Here is a 20,771-nt window from a genome sequence, read left to right on the forward strand (position 1 = left end):
CACTTCTGACTTTCTCCTTAGTTGGTTTTGGTGTAAGGAAAGATTTTGCGCCCTGTTTGACCACTTCTGGTCGGATCACCTGAGAGCGATACTAATACCAGGTGTAAACGGGGTCATAGTTACATCAGGTCCTTTTCAGTTATCCTTGTGCTTATTGTGAGAAAGTCGCCATGACAACAAAGTTCAAAAATACAATATAATTTTACACACATGTCTAGTATTTACATGGTTATACTTTAAGAATTGTCTGTATTTTGTCCATTATAAAGTGCCTTACTAAAACTGTGAGTTTTAACTTACAAATAGTTAGGGGTAGCAGAGATTACTTCCTGTGGTGATGGACAAGTGCTGTTTATAGCTGAACTTTTATTGAACTCTGAATATTTCTTTAAACCAGCTAACTGAATAGACTTGCCGTTTGTGTTTTTTCCAGGATATTTCAATATCTGTGATAGATGACAGTTGATGTACCTTTCCGCAGTCATCTCACTCAGGGCAAAAGAGCTAATAATGAAATAGCATTCTACAAAAACAGGAGCTTTATTACTTGACCCTTCAGTGTGAATTACCAAGTGTGCACCTCATATTTTACATTACATATGAGAAAGGACAAAAAGGAAATCTTTGTCAGATACACAGCAGTCAGTATTTTAACTCACCAAAAATTATTTTAATATGACAGATATTACCTGATGTTCTCTTACTTTGATGGTAGGATTTTGTTACTAGATTTATCTCTTTTTAATCTGATTAATGTTTTTATAATTACAAATAAATCTGAAATCATATCTATGCTGTCTGCGTTTACAGGAAATGTTAAGTATTATTAAATATTAGTATTTCAAGAAATATATGCCTCTTCTGTGATAAACATTTTGTCTATTTTGTAATTTCAGTGTATTTTGATATATTTATAGTGTGAACATTAAACAGTAATATATATACACAGAAACAACTTGTGTAAAAACCTGCTAAAAATCACATTTTCCTTTTGAGTATGGATAATATATATATGGTTGGTTATCCATACTCAAAAGGAAAATGTGATTTTTAGCAGGTTTTTACATAAGTTGTTTCTGTGTTCAGCTTAATGCAGCACAAAAAAAAATAGGGGCTTACAAGACTCTTTAAGCTTGAAAAATACAATACGCATGGCACAAGATGCTAAAAACATATGCTAAACTAAATATTTAAAATATTTAAAATATTACTTAAATCAACAAAAATGTAAATAAATAAAGGCTATACAATTCAAATTACTCGCTCAAGTGTGACTAGACTGTTGATGGATAACTAATGTTCCAACATGAACCCATTTCAGTTGTGCAAACGTTGCCAGGTGAATTAACATGCACTCTTCTCACACACGTTTGTTGTTTGACTTCATTTGTGTGTGTGGTAACCTGATCTGTCCTGTTTTTGTTCTGTGTCAACATTTCTTTCACTTTTCACTCTGGTTTCATTGTTATTTTTCGTCAAAATGTTGTTCATCAAAAAGTGTGCATGAACAGACCTACATTTAATTCATAATTAACTTTGAATTCACATTTATCATATACTGTAATTTACTGTGTTTATTAGTGTTTAGATAGCGAGCAGCAAGTTAGTCCCCTCAGGATAAACCACCACTGACTTTTAGTTGGAAAACTGGTTCTTTGAAGGTCATGTTGTTGTTTTTCCTGTTAAATGTCGTAATGTGATGTTTTACGGTAAAGGATGTGTAGCAACTGTCAGTTATGGTCACCTTAAATGTTTTTTGATGTTAGAATACTTCCACACCAGTTTAATGTGTTTAGACAGCTGTCAGTATATCTTTATACTTATTAGGATTAGTTTTCATGTGGGATTCAAATATATGTAATTATTATGAAAGTGGGAGTGTCTGTTTGCAGGTTGTAAGTTTGTTGACTGTATATAAATAGTAGAAGACTGTGGGAGTGTTTGCAAAACCTCTTTTTGTTTGGAGTTTCATTTGGTGCTAATTGAGGCGCAGAAATTACACACTTGACTTCTAATATTTGCCAAGTTCATTTAAAATTGTAAACTTGTATTGCTAGTCAACCTGAGCTTTTAAATTTGAAAAACAATAAGGTGACACCAGGAATTACTACTGTAAAAATATACACTTACAATAGTTATACTATATATTTAGGACCGAGCACCGATGGTGTGAGGAGGACCCTATTGGAATTGCTCCATTTCTTCTTCTCCAAAGTGAATCACATTTTTGAGGACCTAAACATGCTCCAAAACTCATGAAACTGCACATGCGTCAGAAATGGCGAAAATGTACATCTGATATGGGTTTCAGAAGTGGGTGTGGCAAAATGGCTCAGTAACGCCACCTGTATACATTCAACGGAGTGCGCCTCGAGCTACGTTTTAAGAACATGTGCAAAAATCAGTAACACACCAATACCTACAAAAAAAGTCTCTTGGTACAAAATCCAAAACCCAACAGGAAGTCAGTTATTTTTAATTTCCTGTACGATGTTTGTGCAGTTTTTGCCATTTCCAGGCCTCGTACTTTGACAAACTCCTCCTACAGTTTTAATTGGATCATCTTCAAATTTTGTAAGAGTTATCTTAAAGGGTTACTCCACCGCAAAATGAAAATTTTGTCAATAATCACTTACCCCCATGTCGTTCCAAACCCGTAAAAGCTTCGTTCGTCTTCGGAACACAATTTAAGATATTTTGGATGAAAACCGGTAGGCTTGAGACTGTCCCATAGACTGCCAAGTAAATAACAGTGTTAACAGTGTTAATCAGTGATTCAACAATAATGACAAAATGTTCATTAAACTACACAATAACACATAAAAGCCACTGTGACATTAAACTGTGAAGATCTTGAGTTTTTCGTCAAAGGGTGTGTCCCTGGCGGCTTGACAAATTTTGATGTTTTGCCATGAAACAGGAAGTTGCTGTAACTCTGATAAGCAATGTCCAATCTGCCCCAAACTTGACATGTTTCATAGGGGTTCTGTCATAAACAAATACCCATACCCATATTAAGTTATAGTCATAGTGCCACCTAGTGTCATGTTTAACTCTGTAAGCAGTATAATATGCCATTGTGTGCTAAACATGTTAGAAACATGCTTAGTGCTATAGTATGCTATTAACGCCATCAAACAGGAAATTGTTGTAACTCATGCATACAATGCCCAATCTGCCCCAAACTTCACACCTTTTATAAGAGTCCTGGCCTGGACACATCTAAAGGCCAATATTCAGTTATAATTATAGCACCACCTGCTGGCAACAGGAAATGACTTAAACATGCAATGTCTGATCTGCCCTTAAAGGGATACTCCACCGTTTTTTTTCATATTAAACTATGTTATTCCCTTAACTAATACGAGTTGATGCATACCTCTTTCGTCTCAGTGCATGCACTAAATCGCTCTGTCTTGCGGCGAAACTTTGTCAGCACTTAGCTTAGCCCAGTTCATTCAATAGGGGCCAAGCAGAGAAGCTACCAAACACCTCCACGTTTTCCCTATTTAAATACAGTTACTCGAGTAGTGTAAACCTAGGACGGTGACACAAAACAAAACGTTGAGCTTTTCTAAGCGTGTAAAATGGATAACTATATTGTATGGCGGAATACCATAGCAAGTGCTCTGGAGCACTTTGACTTGGCGCAGTAATATCTTCACGTGGGGAGCGGGGGCCGGTGAGAGGACTTTTCATGAGTGAAGATATTACTGCGCCAAGTCAAAGTGCTCCAGAGCACTTGCTATGGTATTCCGCAACGTTTTGTTTTGTGTCACCGTCCTAGGTCGAGTTACACTACTCGAGTAACTGTATTTAAATAGGGAAAACGTGGAGGTACTTCTCTGCTTGGCCCCTATTGAATGAACTGGGCTAAGCTAAGTGCTAACAATGTTTCGCCGCAAGACAGAGCGATTTAGTGCACGCACTAAGAATAAATCAACTCGCATCAACTAATATAATAAAATAGAATAACATAAAAAAAATGAAAAAACCCCTTAAAATCCACATAATCTTCAAAAGACCCCTGCCCTAAAACATTAAAAAACATTAACATGCTGATTTTCAGATATCATTTATAGCGCCACCTGTTGGCAACAGCACATTTCATGTTTTACACTTACTCAAACATACCATGTTCAATCTTCACCAAATTTCACAGATTTGATAAAAGTCCTAGTCTGAAGACATCTACATGCTAACATTCAGTTACAGTCATAGCGCCACCAGCTGGCAGTAGGAAGTTTGGCACATATAAATGACTTTGACATTTTCCTCCTATGCATATTGCCCACCAGTGGCGGTGAGCCCGGGTGTGAGGGCCCTTTCAGCAGTGATATACTATTCCAATCCTCACACATGAAGAACTGGTGTGTTAGATGAATGTAAACCCCTTATTGCTATGTACCGGTATGCCAATAGTTAAAACATAACACAGTTCTTCCTGCTTCCTGTAAAACCAGACATGCCACGTTTTTTTGTTTTCTACTAAAACGCGGTACTATGGTACTGGAATTGTATAATGTGATAATGCTAGTTTACTTTGATTTACAGGTTTTTTTTTTAACATATTTTTAAAAGGTTTTTGTTAAAAGAAGAGAAATTTACAGAAAAACAAAACATGTAAAAAAAAATAACACATTATGTATATTCGATCAGTCAGTTCAGCAGTACATTAAATCATTATACACTTATGTAATCTTTTAAACAGATTCATCTATTCAGCTTTCTCTATTTGTTTGTCAAATATTTGTTTTTGCAGTTATAGTACAAATATGAGTCTTTGCATTTCTTGGACATTTGTTAGTATTTGAAACCATTCTTTCTTTCTAATACAGTAGATGTATCCTCTTTGTGCAACTTTATACCCGTAATATCTTAAACAAGCATCTGTTATTCTTTTCAACCTTATCTGGAATTTCCCCCAAATATTGAACACAGAATGGCTTAGGAAAACAGAGAGAAAAAATACTATTAATAGTAGACCATATGACCTCCCAAAAACTATTCATCTTTGGACATTGCCAAAATTCTGTCTATGTGCATGATGTGCCTTCTCTAGCCCACTGTTCTTCCAACATGGGTGGGGAGCACCAGTTTGTAAGTCACGGTGTGATAAACAATCCTGTCAGGTTCTTCAAAAAGAACTCACGGCACATTTTTGAGCTTGTTGAGGTATGTGGGGTAGTACATATTTTATTCCGTTTGTCCAGTGTCAAGGTGATGCCTACTTCTTTTTCCCATTTTCATATATTCTGTTGAATGTCCTCAATAATTATTTATCGCTTTATATAATTTGGATACTATAATTTTTGTAACTTTCTTGTATCCCTGTATAATAATTTGTGTGATTTGATTAATCTGAGCATTATCCTTTCTCTTTCATGTATTGAAATAGGTCTTGGTTTACAAGGCCAAACTTGTCTTTGAAAGTTTGAAAGCTTTCAGTATTGCCATCCTTTATAATTGTGCAAATGGAGGAAATTCCTTAAAGAAACTATTTAAACAAATTATTTAAACCTATCCATCCAGGTTGATTTGAATTGTGTGCCACCCAATTCAAAATCTGAATTTGGTTGTTCAAATGAATGTCATGTCACCCATATCATGTTCCACTTTATACTTTTATATATTTTTTGTTAAGGAAAGCATTTATTTTAATGCTAGTCACTGGCTTCAAATACTGCAAGTAGAGCCTGAAATAACTATTCCTAATTCACACAATCAAATGCTTTTTCTGTGTCCAGGCTTACTAAAGATGCATTAACATAATCTTTTTTTAGTTTGTTGAATTACATGAAGAATTTCTCTAATCCTGAGTCTGTTGTCCTCTAATAAATTATTTTTGATCTAACTTTAATAAATCTGTAGAAAGGACTGAAGCCTTTTTGCTGAAATAGAGGCTAACAATTTGTAGTTTACAATTACATTCAAAACTGATACAGGTCTAAATGAACTAAATAGGGCTTTATCCTTGTCCTCTTGAGGCATAACTCAGATGTTTGCTTTTCTCCAAGAGAAATAATGATGAGTTAAAAATGGGTGAAATCTCTTTTCTAAATGCCTTGATGGTAAACCATCATTACCAGGAATTTTGTTATTTGTAAGATTATTTAAAGCTCTATTAAATTCTTCCTGTGTAATTTTCTTTTAAGAGATTATTTTGTTTCTGTCCAATAGAAGGAATGTCAAGAGAATTTAAAAACATTTTAATCAATGCACCTGTTGTCTTTTGAGAATATAGACATTTATAATACAACTCAAGTGCCTCTTTAATCTTCTCCTCCTTATATATCACATCCATCTTATTTTTCATAACTTTAATTTGCCTCAGAATCTAAGCATCCTGACTAATTGTGTTGTTTTGTTAGATGCTGTAATTTGTCTTCAAGATTCTTAAAATGAAGTTCTTTTACCTTCTGACTCTTAAGTTTTGAACAGTAATGTTTGGTTATACAAAAATATATTAATGTACGGTGTTATTTTTATGTTACTTACCTAAAACAAACTACAGTTGCAATCAAAATTATTCACTCCCCCTTGAATTGCAAGACATTCTGTTGCCTTGAACAACATTTGATAAAAACAGTTACACCAAGGGATCAGTACACATTCATGTACAAATTTATCAAACACCCAAAAGTTACATTTTGTAGATAATCTTTTACTTTTTGTTACCTCCAATAATTGTTGTCTTTTTGTGCTGACATTTTTCCACTGCTTTCTTCAAATCTCAGCAAATATTTTGGTAACACATTACTATAGTGACCAATTTTCATTATTAACTAGTTGCTTATTAGAACACATATTATTAACGTATTGGCTGTTAGTACTTCTAAAGCACATATTCTGCATTACCATATTCTACATCCCTTGTCCTACCCAATACCTTCACTTAACAAATGCCTAACTAACTATTAATGAGCAGCAAATTAGGAGTTTATTGAGGCAAAAGTCATAGTTAATGGTTTGTTGATAGCAAGAATTGTGTCCAATGTTTTTAATGAGATTTAAATCTAAAAACTGAACTGGCCACTCAAAAACATTTTATGACTAATTCCTGAACCAAGCTTGGATGTATACTTTGGGATAGTTGCAATATGCCACTTAACTGTTGTCGATGTTATAAAATCTTCAAAAAAAGCTTACATTGGAAATTGTTATAGACTCTGGGGGGGTTGAATAATTTTGATTGCATTAGTATACCATACCCAAAAACATGCTGATACCATAATGCTTTTTTGTTTCACACCCTTTTAAAGGTATAATTTACTACTACCTTCTTGCATTGAGCACAAAATGAGCTATTTAGCAGAATATCCAGGCTGCTCTTTTCCATAGATTGAAAGTAAATTGTGACTACCGCTATTCCTGATCCGCATTTATCAGCTTGAACATTCTGTTAAACATCTCTTTTGGTGTTCCACAGAAGAAAGAATGGTTTGGAATAACATGAGAGTACATTAATGATGACAGAATTTTCATTTTTGAAACCATTTTTAATGTCAAGTCAAAGTTTAACAAGTTTGTGTGTTGTTCTGCTCAGGCTGGCTGAAGACATTCGATGACTACTATAGAGACCAGACGCAACACATTCTCAACAACATGGTGGTGAAATTACATGAAGACAGTCGGCGAAAAATGATATGGTCCGAGATCTCATATTTTTCCAAATGGTGGGACAACATTGATGAGCAGAAACGAGATGCTGTCAGGAGGTGAGGCTTTTCACTGCTGCTGAAATCCATATATCCTCATGCGTCGGTGTAATTTATGGATTCATTAATTGCAACGTTCACACACAGGTCTGGTGTAAGCAAGACTGGGAGATGTTGAGGAGTGGAGGAGCACTCCATTGTGCTTTTGGTCCCATTTTAATTAAGCTCAAAGTTTGTACTTTATTGCCTAGCTCTCAGGTGACGGTTTATGCACAAAAATAAAACGACAACAAAATTAAGCTGAGATATTGTTTTGATACAAACATACAATTTTAATAGTGATAATGACAGGAAATGTAGTTTGTAGTATGTATTTATTTTCATAACCATTCGCTTCTCTTTGAACATTGCGTCCATGTTTTCCCAATAAGCTATAGTTAATCAATGTTATTCGTTTAAAGATGTCATCAGTACATATTAACATATGATTACAAGGTCAACCCTGCCACAAGAGAGGATGGGCTATAAATGCATGTCAAATATACAGAATTGGTTGTGTTGACTGTTTAGCTAGCCTTGGGAAAAGATACAAATGCCATGTGGAAATGTAATAAACATTTCTGCTGTGGGTTTGAATTCCAATTAGAACATCTTTCAAAATGGCCTGAGGTGAAGGCTGAAGCCAAATGAAAAATCCAACGCCAATATTTGTTCACTATTGATTTGATGCACAGAAAGAGTTTGAAGCAAACAAGCTCTATTCTTTTTGAACATTTACAACACCCCCCAGCCCCCCCTCCACCCGTTTATTTCCAAGATGGCCTTGGCTGACTCTAAATCAAGATTTTTGGCAGGCCTGAGCAGGTTTTATTTCATTTTTTATCAGCCAAATCAAGGTCTAGCATAATGATTGAATTTCTTTTACTGCCACATACATTGAGGTGTATCTTCAGAATAAATCAAGATGTCTGAGCTCTGGAGTCTGCTTAGTGCGTTACGGAAAATGGGAACTGCAGATAAGTCCATAAATTCAAATCTATGCTGGCATATATATATATATTTAATTCTCAGCATTGGAAATGAGAATTTTCAGATATTTCATTCATTAGTCAAAGAGCATGTCAACATATTTTCAGATTGGTCTAACCTCACCTGAACCTCAATTTCATGCCCTCTCAACATTTAACATGATATAGGAAGCATTTAGCCTCAAATTTCTCTTTCTAAAAGGGGTAAACGTATATATCATGGTCTAAATTGCTGCTATGGTGTAAAATGAACCAAGTATGTCTTAGATGATGGAAAAAAGTTCACAGTAGGGTCAAAGTCAACATAAAATGATTTCATAATCCATTTTACTGGGTTTATCTGAGTAAAGTTATTACATTTGTTCAAAAATTTCGAATAACATGCATTGATAAATCGTACACAATAAACCCAAGTACAAAGAAAGTGAATAGGGTGGTTTTTGATTTCACATCGACTTTAATGAAGGGTCTAATCATTGCTGCCCATTGGCTCATTTTTGTAGCCAGTGATTGATTCTAGAATAACAGACCATTTTTCAAAGTAATTTCGAAAGTTTCTGTCAGTTACGTGCTGAGCTAGTGCTCTTGGTTTTGCTACCGCCGCTCTTATTACTGGCCTCCAGAGGGCCACTCTATACAATTCGCAGCTGAAATATTCAGCATTACAGAGAAAAGCTGCTGACTGGCAATCAGGCCTGGAGAACTCTAAGGTGTCTGCTGTTGGTTCAAGAAACTAATTAGTTTGCAGTGGCAAAACTCAATAAATCTTAAGATTAAAAAAAATTTAGTTACTGTGTGTAAAGCTGCATAGGTGAAGAAAGTGCTTTGTAATAAAAACCCTGAAGAAAAGCTGTCGATGATGTTACTGTGGTGAAATATTAGCAGCTCCTCTGTACTCTTCAAAGCTTTGCTTATCTTAGTTTAAAGACATAAAAATGGATTGTATATGCTTTATATATTTTATACATTCCTGGTTTTACTGTAAGTAAAAAAAAATAAAACATTAATGTTCCAGATGTGAATAGACTAACCAGTCTGACTCATCCACTCGTGAATAAGTGGTTCACATCTGGTTTTCCTCAAGGACCCAGATTTTACATTGGACAAGTGACCCAAAAATTGCCTTAAATTCAAACATTAAAATATATTACAATTAAAAACTTGGATAGATGAATGCATTTCATGCAACCTAGATTTTACAATATGACTCGTTTGAACGAGCATTTGACATCAGCAACCAAAGATATGTTGTGTTTTCTCCTACTATTGAAAAGTTTATAAGCCTGTTTATTTGAAGCAAAAACTGAATTAACTTAAACAAGTCTGTCTTTATCTTTGTGAAACTATATTACATAAAACATCTGCATGAAACAAAACACTGGTTATGTATGTAATGGATGACTACAAGAAATGGTGCTATTTCAGTAGATAGGTCAAAAAAACATACCAAGGATGTCACGTAGTGATGTGAGCTGATCTGAGGGAATATAAGCCCTGCAGCTCAGTGCCCCACCTTGAAGCACCTCTATGAGGAGTATAGGGCAAATAGGTAGGCTCTTCACTAGACGAATGTGAGTGAGGATCCTCCGTGGAAGCCACAGAAGCAGTAAGAACTGAGTCTTCAGGTTGGAGGTTTTGCAAAAAGATATACTTCTCCAGCATGTCAAGTCAAGTCACCTTTATTTATATAGTGCCTTTAACAATACAGATTGTGTCAAAGCAGCTTTACAGTATAAAATAGGAAAATAGTGGACAATTTAATAAAGGATAATAGTAAACACTCAATTTTCAGTTAAAGACAGTATGTCTCAAGAAAGGCAAGCAACTTTCTTTGACAACAGGTGTCCAGCAAAATGACTACACAGGAACCAGTTGAGTCCTCTGCACAATGTGACTTTGCTGCAGCCTGGAATTGAACTGTTGGTTTCGTCTGGCCAGGGGAGAACTGGCCCCCCGACTGAGGCTGGTTTCTCCCAAGGATTTTTCTCCATTCTGTCACCGATGGATTTTTGCCGCAAATTGCCGCTGTTGCCTCTGGCTTTGCTTAGTTAAGCTTAATATCCAGCGATATCATCGACTTGATTGCACAGATACTATTTAAACTGAACTGAGCTGGATGATGACATCACTGAATTCAATGATGAACTGAAAATAAACTGAAAATTGAGTGTTTACTATTGTCATTTTGCATTATTGACACACTATTTTCCGACTTAATACTGTAAAGTTGCTTTGACACAATCTGTATTGTTAAAAGCGCTATATAAATAAAGGTGACTTGACTTGACTTAACACTCTTTTTTCTTAGCCCGAGGATCACCAGCAGTTGCTGAGGTGCAGTGCTTTTGAGCTTTCTGCTGCAAAGTCAGATCTGCTTGCAAAATTCTAGCATTCTGGTTATTGTCAATTTCCGCTAAACACAACTGTCTCTTCGACATAGGAAGCAAATTACAATACGGCCACGGGTCCATAAATGCTTCCTGTAGATGCTGAACACCCAGGCATGATGGGAAGAGATCATGCCCATCGTCAGGAGGAAGCTCATTAGGGCAGAGGTTGCAATGTAGTTGGAATGCAGTAGGAATGGGGTGATAAGTGCTCCATGGAGTGCTGAAAAAATCTTCCTCTGTGCTTTTTCTAAAGCAGTTTTGGAGGTTAACTCAAAAAGTCAAGGCCATTTAAATTTAAATTGACTGAAAGTGAAACACCAGTAGCAGACTATTATTAACATTACATATTTTGTAAAAGCATAAATAAATTAATAAATAAATATACCAGCACCTTTCAGCCTGTCATCCTCATGCAAACAAGAAATATCAAACATACAGTAGTAGTTCTTTACAGGTTTTTGCATTCCTTATGCTGCTTTGCCATTGTTTTTTTCTATGTAAACGTACTTGACGGACGTGTTTGACCAGGTGTGACGTCAGGCTATCAGTGTATTGTCAACATGTCTAATTGTTATGTTTGCTAATATTTTTATTTAAAACTGTGATTGCTCAATTAAAAAAAAAAAAAAAACATTACATTCTAATGATTCGATAAAATCAGAAAAATCACCCTGCCAATACCACAAACTAAAAAGTAGTGGGTGCGAATTCTTAAGTATGGCCACCATACCTACATTTCTTATGGCCTTTCAAAGAAAAGGCTCTGTAGGAATATCGGTTGTTTTTAACAAAAACTTTAATTGATCCAATCAAGTCCCACCTTACTTTATTTTCTTGTGAAATATCTGGGTTTTTTTTTTTCTATTTAAAAAAAAACACATCACAGAAGTACAATGAGTTGTGAATGAGTTTCATGTTGACTGTAGGTAGGTTCTCTTTTTCTCTCTCTTTCATTCACTGTCTTTTTTTCTCTAACGCAGGCTGATAGAGAGCGGTCAGCTCGAAGTGGCTACAGGAGGCTGGGTGATGCCTGACGAAGCCAACACTCACTACTTTGCATTGATAGATCAGTTAGTTGAAGGTCACCAGTGGTTGGAGAGAAATTTGGGTATGTAAATCTATTGCATCTCACCCGATTATTTCCCCTTTATGATTCATTCAGTTTCTTTAAAGTTAACAACAACAAAGTGGTCGATATCTCCACTTCAAATCTAAAAGTCACAGAAACAGCAAAAATGCATCAAGTATGCTTCAACTGCATAATATATATAATATACCGGTATAAAAAAAAAACAGTGGTGTGGAAAAATAGATTTGTTTCCAGGCGGACTGATACAGATGTTATATAAAGCCAGTCAATTAGTTTAGAACTTGCTAGATCGAGAAAGAACTTTCCAGTTTGAAGGTACTGTGGGCGGTCCTATGTTAAACTGGGTAATAATATCTTGTTTGAGACCCATTTAAATTCTGAATCAGCCTCAGCTCAAGATGTGGGTTGTGAAACCCAGAATGTTAAACCTCTTAACTGCAATACTGTAAGGAATTTTAGCTCTTTTACATATTTATGCTTCCTATATTGACTCAAAGACCTCCGAGAGATTTTTTTTCAGTGTTCATTATTAGTGTATTAAAACATGGAGCAGAGCCCTGGCTCTCATTACTACACATCCACTCTACCATCTGCTCTCCTGATATCTCAGCTGTCTGTGGACCGCTTCTGAAATCTAGATTGATTGGAGAGACTGATACTACAGTGAGTCTTTGGCTTTCAAACAACACTTGTTTTGCTGATGATGCCATGCACCCAGTATTACATTGAGGAAAACTATGTGCAGCTGTGTTCAGGTTTGTGATGCTCGGGTGCTCATGAATATAGACACGGCTGTCTTCAGAGAACATGTGACCTTCAAGATTACCTGCGTCCCCTGTGTTCACTCTGTTCCATGAGTTCCTTCTGAGAATTGCCTCCCTTTACATTCTGAGCTGTTGTAATTGCTCTGCTGAATACATTCCCAGTTTTTCTTTATCCACACTAAAAATGGGACCTTGGCTGTTTGTAAAAATGTGACAAGGGATTGGTGCTATAGGCAAAGAATTCTACACATACATTTCCGTTAAGAAGACTGGGGTCAGTGAGAGTTTTTATATGTTTGAATGATGTCTCTTATACATTTACATTTAGTTGTTTAACAGTCACTTTTATCCAAAGCGACTTACAAATGAAGACAATGGAAGCAACCAAAATCAACAAAAGAGCAATGATATACAAGTGCTATAACAAGTCTCAGTTAGCTTAAATGCAGTACATGTAACAAGGGGTTTTTAAATATAATAAATAAAAAGAAAACCGATAGAATAGAAAAAGAATAGACTACTTATATTTATACTCACCAAGAATGGATTTATCTGATAAAAAATACATGTGATAATTTTGTGAAATATTATTACAATTTAAAATGCACTACCGGCCAAAAGTTTTAAGTAATTATGATTTTCTTTTAAATGTTTTTGAGAGAAGTCTTGTATGCTTACCAAGGCTGCATTTATTTGATGAAAAATACAGTGAAAACAGAAATATTATTAAAATTTAAAAGTGATATTTTTTTTTTCAGGGTTTTTTGATAAATAAAAAGTTCAAAACAACAATTCATTTTGAATAGAAATCTTTTGTAACATTATAAATGTCTTCACTGTCACTGTTTGATCATATTTACGCATCTTTGCTGATATAAAAGTATTAATTTCTTTCAACAAAAAAGAAAAAAGAAAAGATAAAACTTACTGACCCTAAACCTTTAAATGGGAGTTTATCTTAAATTTAAATTTTTTTTGAGTTTATCTTAATATATATATATATATATATATATATATATATATATATATATAATATATATATATATATATATATATATATATATATATATATATAACTGTTCTGACGGCTTTTAGTCAATACAGTAAAATACAATCAAGTTAAACAGTTTGAATCTTAAATAATCAGTTAAATAATGTTTTACATTGTTTTTAGTGAATGAACACAAGCATGTTATTTTGACTCTTTTTTATTTATATGCATCAGTAATGCAAATAATAGTCAGCTGTATTAATACATATAATTTATATTTTTATATACTAAAACTTCTGTGAACATTTTTGAGTTCTGTTATGTTTTAAGTACATGTAATGGTGGAAAGCACTTCTAGTACTACACAGTTATAGTATGGTTAGTACATAATATTGTGGTTCTTATTCCTCCCCTTTTTGTTAGGAGTGAAACCCAAGACTGGCTGGGCTGTGGATCCATTCGGTCACACTCCTACCCAGGCTTACCTGCTGAGACAAGCAGGTCTATCTAACATGCTGATCCAGAGAGTACACTACTCAGTGAAGAAACACTTTGCCTCTCAGAAGACCCTGGAGTTCTTCTGGAGACAGAACTGGGGTGAGCAGCTGATCTTGATGTAGGAAATTGAGGATAAAGTTATAGAAAATGACTATGCTTTTATGCAGTGCTTTAATGTTTATGATGATTTTCTGTGGAACTTTAAACTAGTAAATATGATGCATATGAATATAGGTCTCTTACAATAAAATATCTGACATTTCAGTTTGACTCAAGTGGCAAAATCAGTGTTAGGGGAAAGCAAAATGAAAAATGAAAGTCACCACCATGTCACTCCAACCCCATACAACCCCATTTTCTTCTTCCATAGAACACGAATGGAGATGTTTTGCAGAATCATTTTGAGTCATTTTAAGTCTCAAAACTGACTGTGTGTCAGAGTGGCCTCACACATTTGATTGGAAATCTCTGTTGTAATCACATGAGCTGCTCAGTGGTGCCATACACACTTCCCATCTTTTATTTACCGATTACGTTGATTAAAACCTGGGGAGGTGGGGGTGCTCGCTACATTTAGCCTCATGATTTAGAAATAGAGGTCGAAGTGATATAAATCCAGTTTTCCATGAAGCATCTGCAGCTGTTGGCCCTGTAGCAGTTGGTAACAGACCTAACAAAGCCTGTGCCTAGGAAAAACTCATCTCCCGTTCCAGATACATCTCCATCACTGGAGGTCATTCAGACCCTCACCCTGAAAGATAATCACACAAACTGAGATTTTGACAGGAACTGCGATGGTCACCCTCAACTAAATGCGCTTGAAGCTATGTTGTGGGTCTGCGATGGGTTGATATTGCTTGTCCAGCATGCTTTTTAATCATGAAAACTAGATAGCTTTAGATTGCTTGAGTTCCTCAGACTCCTCAGGAGGTCAGAAACCACACTGGGGGCTTGGTTAAATTAATGATAATAATGGTGCAGTGACCGTGCATCACACACCCTAGACTCTTTCCTCAGCATTTCATCATTTATGGCTTGATAATTATTGTTTGGTAACATCCTACATGTAGCTACACGTCAGTAGTGTTCAGCTCAACACCTAATGCCAAATTTTGTATTATGAAAAAGAAAAAAAAACATTTTTTTTTGAGCTGTTACAAGGAAAAAACCATGCAGAGTGTAAAATTTAGACACAGATGTGCAACGAATGTTGTTGCATTAGAAAACAAAGTACAAACTAAGTACAAAGCACAAAGTTCAAACCAAAATAAATGCACTGAAAATTTATGAATAGATTTGAAATAATAAAACAATACATGGTGTTCAGATTGATGCATTTGGACACTTTTTGGTTATGAAGCACCACCAATGCATACATTAATAATAAAGTCATTAATAGAAATTCAAATGCAAAAAGAAAAGAACAAATTAATACAATGGCAGCCATGTTGTAGAGTTGTTTCCAACCAGAACTTCTCATAAGAATGATTTTAAAAATACTCTTGGCACTGCTGCAAAACCTTTCAGTCCAGACCACACTTCACAAGTCTGTAAATGGCATTTCTTCTGTGGTTTCATAAAAATCATATAAATTATTATGAACTTCTTAAAACCTAAAAATAAGCAGTTACAAATACAAAGGATTTAAAGGTTAAAACTGTTGTAACTGTTATTTTTGGTCTCATTATAATGTAAATGTGTTTGCTTTGTTATTCTAATGAAGGAGATGAAAGAAACAAAGTTGTATTACAGAAGCTTACCTAATAACTTAGTACATTTGCTTATTGCTGCACTGCTGAACTACCAGCTTTTTATTTTTTATTTTTATGAATTCAGCCAGTAGGCTATATGTTAAATATTAAAATGATTATTAAAATAAATAAAACAATTAAAAATATTTAAAACATGAGGCGTTTGAAAAGCAGTTTAAAGCATTTATTTTAGTTAGTTTTGAATTATGAAAGTGTTTATTAGTGAGGTAAAATGTGTAAATATTTCATGTGAAGTATAACCTAATTAGCATCAGCCTTTGTGCATTTAGAAATACACTAAGCCCTACAACCTTTAACTGTCCAAATCTCTTACTATGTAGGGCAAAGTTTCTCAATCCGTAAGTGCCTAAATTACACCTGTGGTTACTCTCTTTTTTCACATCTGTGAATTTGAGGAGAACTGACCTCTAAAAGTCTGGGTTTTTGGGAGCAGATATATGTTGCTTCATTGGTACTTATTCTCTAATGATTTGAATGAAAAATGCTGAGGGAAATGAAGGGCTGAATTGGAGCCAGCTTTTCTCAGAGCGGCAACATAAAGAGAAGTCATAGGGAATGTCGTCCCACATCTCATCTATTGTTTTCCGTTGTCTGTCTGTTCAGTGTCATGCATCTGTTTGGGATATGCTGTTTTTTTCCCAGACCTAGTGTTAAAAAACCCTGGAAAAATGGACTCCGAACTTAGATCTCTGCCTGTAGCTGGTGCTGAACAAATATGATTACAGTTCATTTGGCTGCGACAGCGTGCACTCTATGCCAGGCTGAATTAGCTTTCTACTCAATGAAATTCCATATATCACCATTAAACAGACAGCCAGACTACTCTGTGCTTCACATCTGGTCCCTTGTTTAAAGGAAAATCTTGCATTATTTATTCGCACAGCTTTTATGAAGGTCACTCTGGAGCACATGCTGTGCTGAATGGGTAATTGAATATTTTTATTGCAAATAAATTATGATTTGATTTTGACATTAGTGGATCACTTCATGATTTAAAGCCCTGAAACTGAATGGACTCGTAGTTGTTTGTCAAAATCGCACTCTGAATTATGTGCAAACGAAACGTTTTCAGCGAGTAACAGGGAAAAATAGAATTGATCCATCTTTAAAGGGGTCCTATTATGCTCTTTTACAAAGTCTTGATTTTGTTTTGGGGGTGTACTAGAACAGGCTCTCATACTAGGTTGTTTGAAAAACATATATTTTTCACATATTTTACATTATTACAACACCTCTCTCCCCAGTCTGGCATGAACGGCTGGAATACAAACTAAATCAAATGAAGGCCGGCCTTCTTAAATACGAAATGTGCTGTGATTGGTTAGCTGGGCCAGTCTGTGTTGTGATTGGTTAGCTGGGCCAGTATGTGTTGTGATTGACAGCACTCGGTGCCTGGTTGGGAAATGTCATGCCCCTTACCATAGCTGCCTGCTGCGAGGTTCAGTGTAAATATTGCGGCAAAATCAAATCAATTTGAGCGCGATTTAAACCTGGATGATTGTAAACACAAGTTCATCTGCCTTCAGAAAGCTAGCGTGTCTCCGACATAGTGATAACACTCGTTGCCTTCTCTAGTGCAGCTCAACCAGGTCTCGTCCCATTCGTCGATCTTTGTGATATCACAAATCCCGGAAAATATGTGTTGTAGTCCAAACGAGTCATTCGTTAGTAGTTTTTGAAAAGTGATTTCTGTTCAATAAAATATCTCCTTTTGAATTAGACTTTGAGCTTTGTAACTTTGCAGATCTTTTTTTATGCTCAAACAGCAACATTACAGACTAACTAAAGTTGAAAAAGTGAAAAAGCATAATAGCACCCCTTAGGGCTGGGCGATAAATCGATTTTATCGATTAACTCGAATGTGTAGTTTACATCGGTTTGTTTGAATGAAAATCGGTTTTCTTTTTAACATCCACCGACGCTCCACTCAGGGCTCCCGTTGTTCCGATTGGGCTCAACCCTCCTCCGTGCGTTTGCCATAAAGACATGCTGCCGAGCAAAGTATGTTTCACCGGAGCGCGGAGTAGAGCGGTGTGATTTTGACTGGAGCGAGGCGCAGGTTTTTTAAAAGTCAGAGCGTCGTGGTTTTCACTCGCTCCAAGAGCACTCCAGCACCGCTCCATCACGAGTACAATTCATGCCAACGGCCCGTAATATAACTGGACATTTAGCAATAATTCACATGTTAAACATATTTAGCTATAGCTTGATACAGATGAATCTCTCAAATCAGAAGATTATAATGACGGCAATAACCGAGCGGGAAGTTATAGGCTAGTTCTCAAGGAGTTTATCTTTTCTTTTTTACTGAATATTTCTGGGTTAAAGCATGATTTAAACAGATACAGCACATTCACACGCAATCGCTTTCGCAATAATGCATTCAAACAAATGTAATCTTACAATACTTCATCTTTATCTGATTTCGAAATCTGTAAGAAATGCATCGATCTGTAGATAAAATAACTGACGAAAATGAACTGCTATTTTCATTACAAACAAAATTTGCACAGCAGAAAGCAGCAATTATACCTTTTAATGCTGACAGTGTTATTAGTTTGGCATGTGGTAGGAAACAAAAGTTTGCACACAATAGCCTAAGCCACTTTGAAACTCTACTGTTATTTTATTTACTTTTTATTTTAATATAGGCTAACATATGTTAACATAACATTTCAAACATACTGAAATACTTTAAATACGGAGCGAAGGCGGAGCGGTGTTTCTGGTATCAGTGAGCGTGGAGTGATTATTAAATGCTCGGAACGCGGAGGGAAATAGTTGACGCTCCACTCCACTCACATACTCCGCTACCGAGTGAGAGAGATGTTTTGCCCTACAAAATGAACAAGACCGCGGCAGCACAAGCACAGCATATCCGCCAAAAAGCAACCTGCAGCAATGCTCATTGCACGGCTCACCAAGCTTTACTTTTGTGGCTTGCATGGCAGTAAATAATACGATGATATGATCATACAGTCAATACAGATATTTAATAAAAAAATTAAAAACAAGCAGGGCTGTAACATAACCCATTTAAAAACGCATGCAATGTCTACACCGGGCATGAGTGGTGCGATCCGACAAAAGAAAATAGAACCCATTGATGTTGTCTAAACTGGACGCGGCGTGATGCGACACGATCCCCATCAGTAAACTGATGCTCGTTCTATTTATGACAAAATGTTCTGACACTACGTTCAGATGATTTGCAACTGTAGTGTGAGGTCAAGTTTAGACAGACTTTTAGCACAGCGGGGCGCAGCCGACAACCCTCGCGTCCAGTGTAGACAAATTTAGACAGTGTCTGCAATATTAACAAATAATTTATATAAGAAAAAAAATGACTCACTGCATAGTTGCCAATTTTAATTTTAACAGTTCTTAACGCCGAGTGGATGATTAGATGCATGATGGGCTAGTATTAAATAAAATTTAAAAAAAAATCATCTTCTCAGTTATAAATTTGACTGGTAAATAATAAATAATGAATTATATTAAAATGTGTTTTGAACAATTTCTTTGTCATTTGAATATTGTAGGGGGGGGGGGGGCAAAAAAGGGGGGGGCAAAAAAAATCGATTTAAATCGTAAATCGGATTTTTGGTGAAAAAATCTGGGATTTTTTTTTTTGCCATATCGCCCAGCCCTAGCACCTAAGCAATTAGTTGTAGCAGGGAAAGTGGGTGTTGTGAACTTATTTACATAAAAGGCCCCAAAATGAAAGGGCTTGGTGACATCACTTGCATAATAGCAATACTAACTGTTAAATAGAAATATATTAGTCTTTAGGTGCAGAATTGAAATTGTAAATTTGCAATGTTGACCGACTGAGAGCTGCCTGATTTCTGCATAGTCTGTGCCTCATCTATCACTGCACTATTACCAGTAGACAGTGTAGCTTTTTTTGTTCGTGAAATTTAGGTGAAATTTCACCAACGTGGCCACACAAGACTAGTAACTTTGCATTTGTTTTTGATTTCAACAGATCAGGACTCAAGTTCAGATATTTTGTGTCACATGATGCCATTCTACAGCTACGATGTTCCCCATACATGTGGTCCTGACCCAAAAATCTGCTGCCAGTTTGACTTTAAAAGGCTGCCGGGAGGAAGAATCAGCTGTCCATGGAGAATTCCTCCTCAGGCTATCACAGATAACAACGTACAGGAGAGGTACAGCCATACACACCAGTCACAGACATTAGGAACTACCCACCTAGAAATAACAATGATTGTTTCTAACTATGTCTTAAAAAGGTCTGTCTGTTTCAATAAGTTACGGTTTTGTGTCAGTGTTTGTGGATCTGTGTTCCCTCAATTCTGATTAGTTTTAGATTTCCCTCCACTTAGTTTATTCTCTCCATGTGTAGAGCTCAGACGCTATTGGACCAGTACAGGAAGAAATCCAAACTTTTTCGGACCAATGTGCTGCTGGCACCACTTGGAGATGATTTCCGTTACACTGAAGCTGTTGAATGGGACCAACAGTTTGAAAACTACCAGAAACTCTTTGACTACATGAATTCTCACCCTGAGCTTCATGTCCAGGTGTGGTATCCTTAGACAGACTTCAGTGTT

At 35.9% G+C, this 20,771-nt stretch overlaps 1 protein-coding gene across 1 annotated transcript in view; it reads left to right on the plus strand.

Annotated features, from left to right (window-relative positions):
• The window catches only part of man2a1 (mannosidase, alpha, class 2A, member 1), a 59,563-nt gene that overhangs the window by 6,454 nt on the left and 32,338 nt on the right, over positions 1 to 20,771 (plus strand). Inside the window, exons 4-8 of the mRNA XM_042724978.1 lie at positions 7,547 to 7,718; positions 12,057 to 12,184; positions 14,345 to 14,518; positions 20,180 to 20,366; positions 20,564 to 20,741. Coding sequence (XP_042580912.1) covers positions 7,547 to 7,718; positions 12,057 to 12,184; positions 14,345 to 14,518; positions 20,180 to 20,366; positions 20,564 to 20,741 — 839 coding nt within the window. The remainder of the gene's footprint in view (positions 1 to 7,546; positions 7,719 to 12,056; positions 12,185 to 14,344; positions 14,519 to 20,179; positions 20,367 to 20,563; positions 20,742 to 20,771) is intronic.

Source organism: Cyprinus carpio, chromosome B5, assembly GCF_018340385.1.
Source record: "Cyprinus carpio isolate SPL01 chromosome B5, ASM1834038v1, whole genome shotgun sequence".
Lineage (NCBI taxonomy): Eukaryota > Metazoa > Chordata > Actinopteri > Cypriniformes > Cyprinidae > Cyprinus > Cyprinus carpio.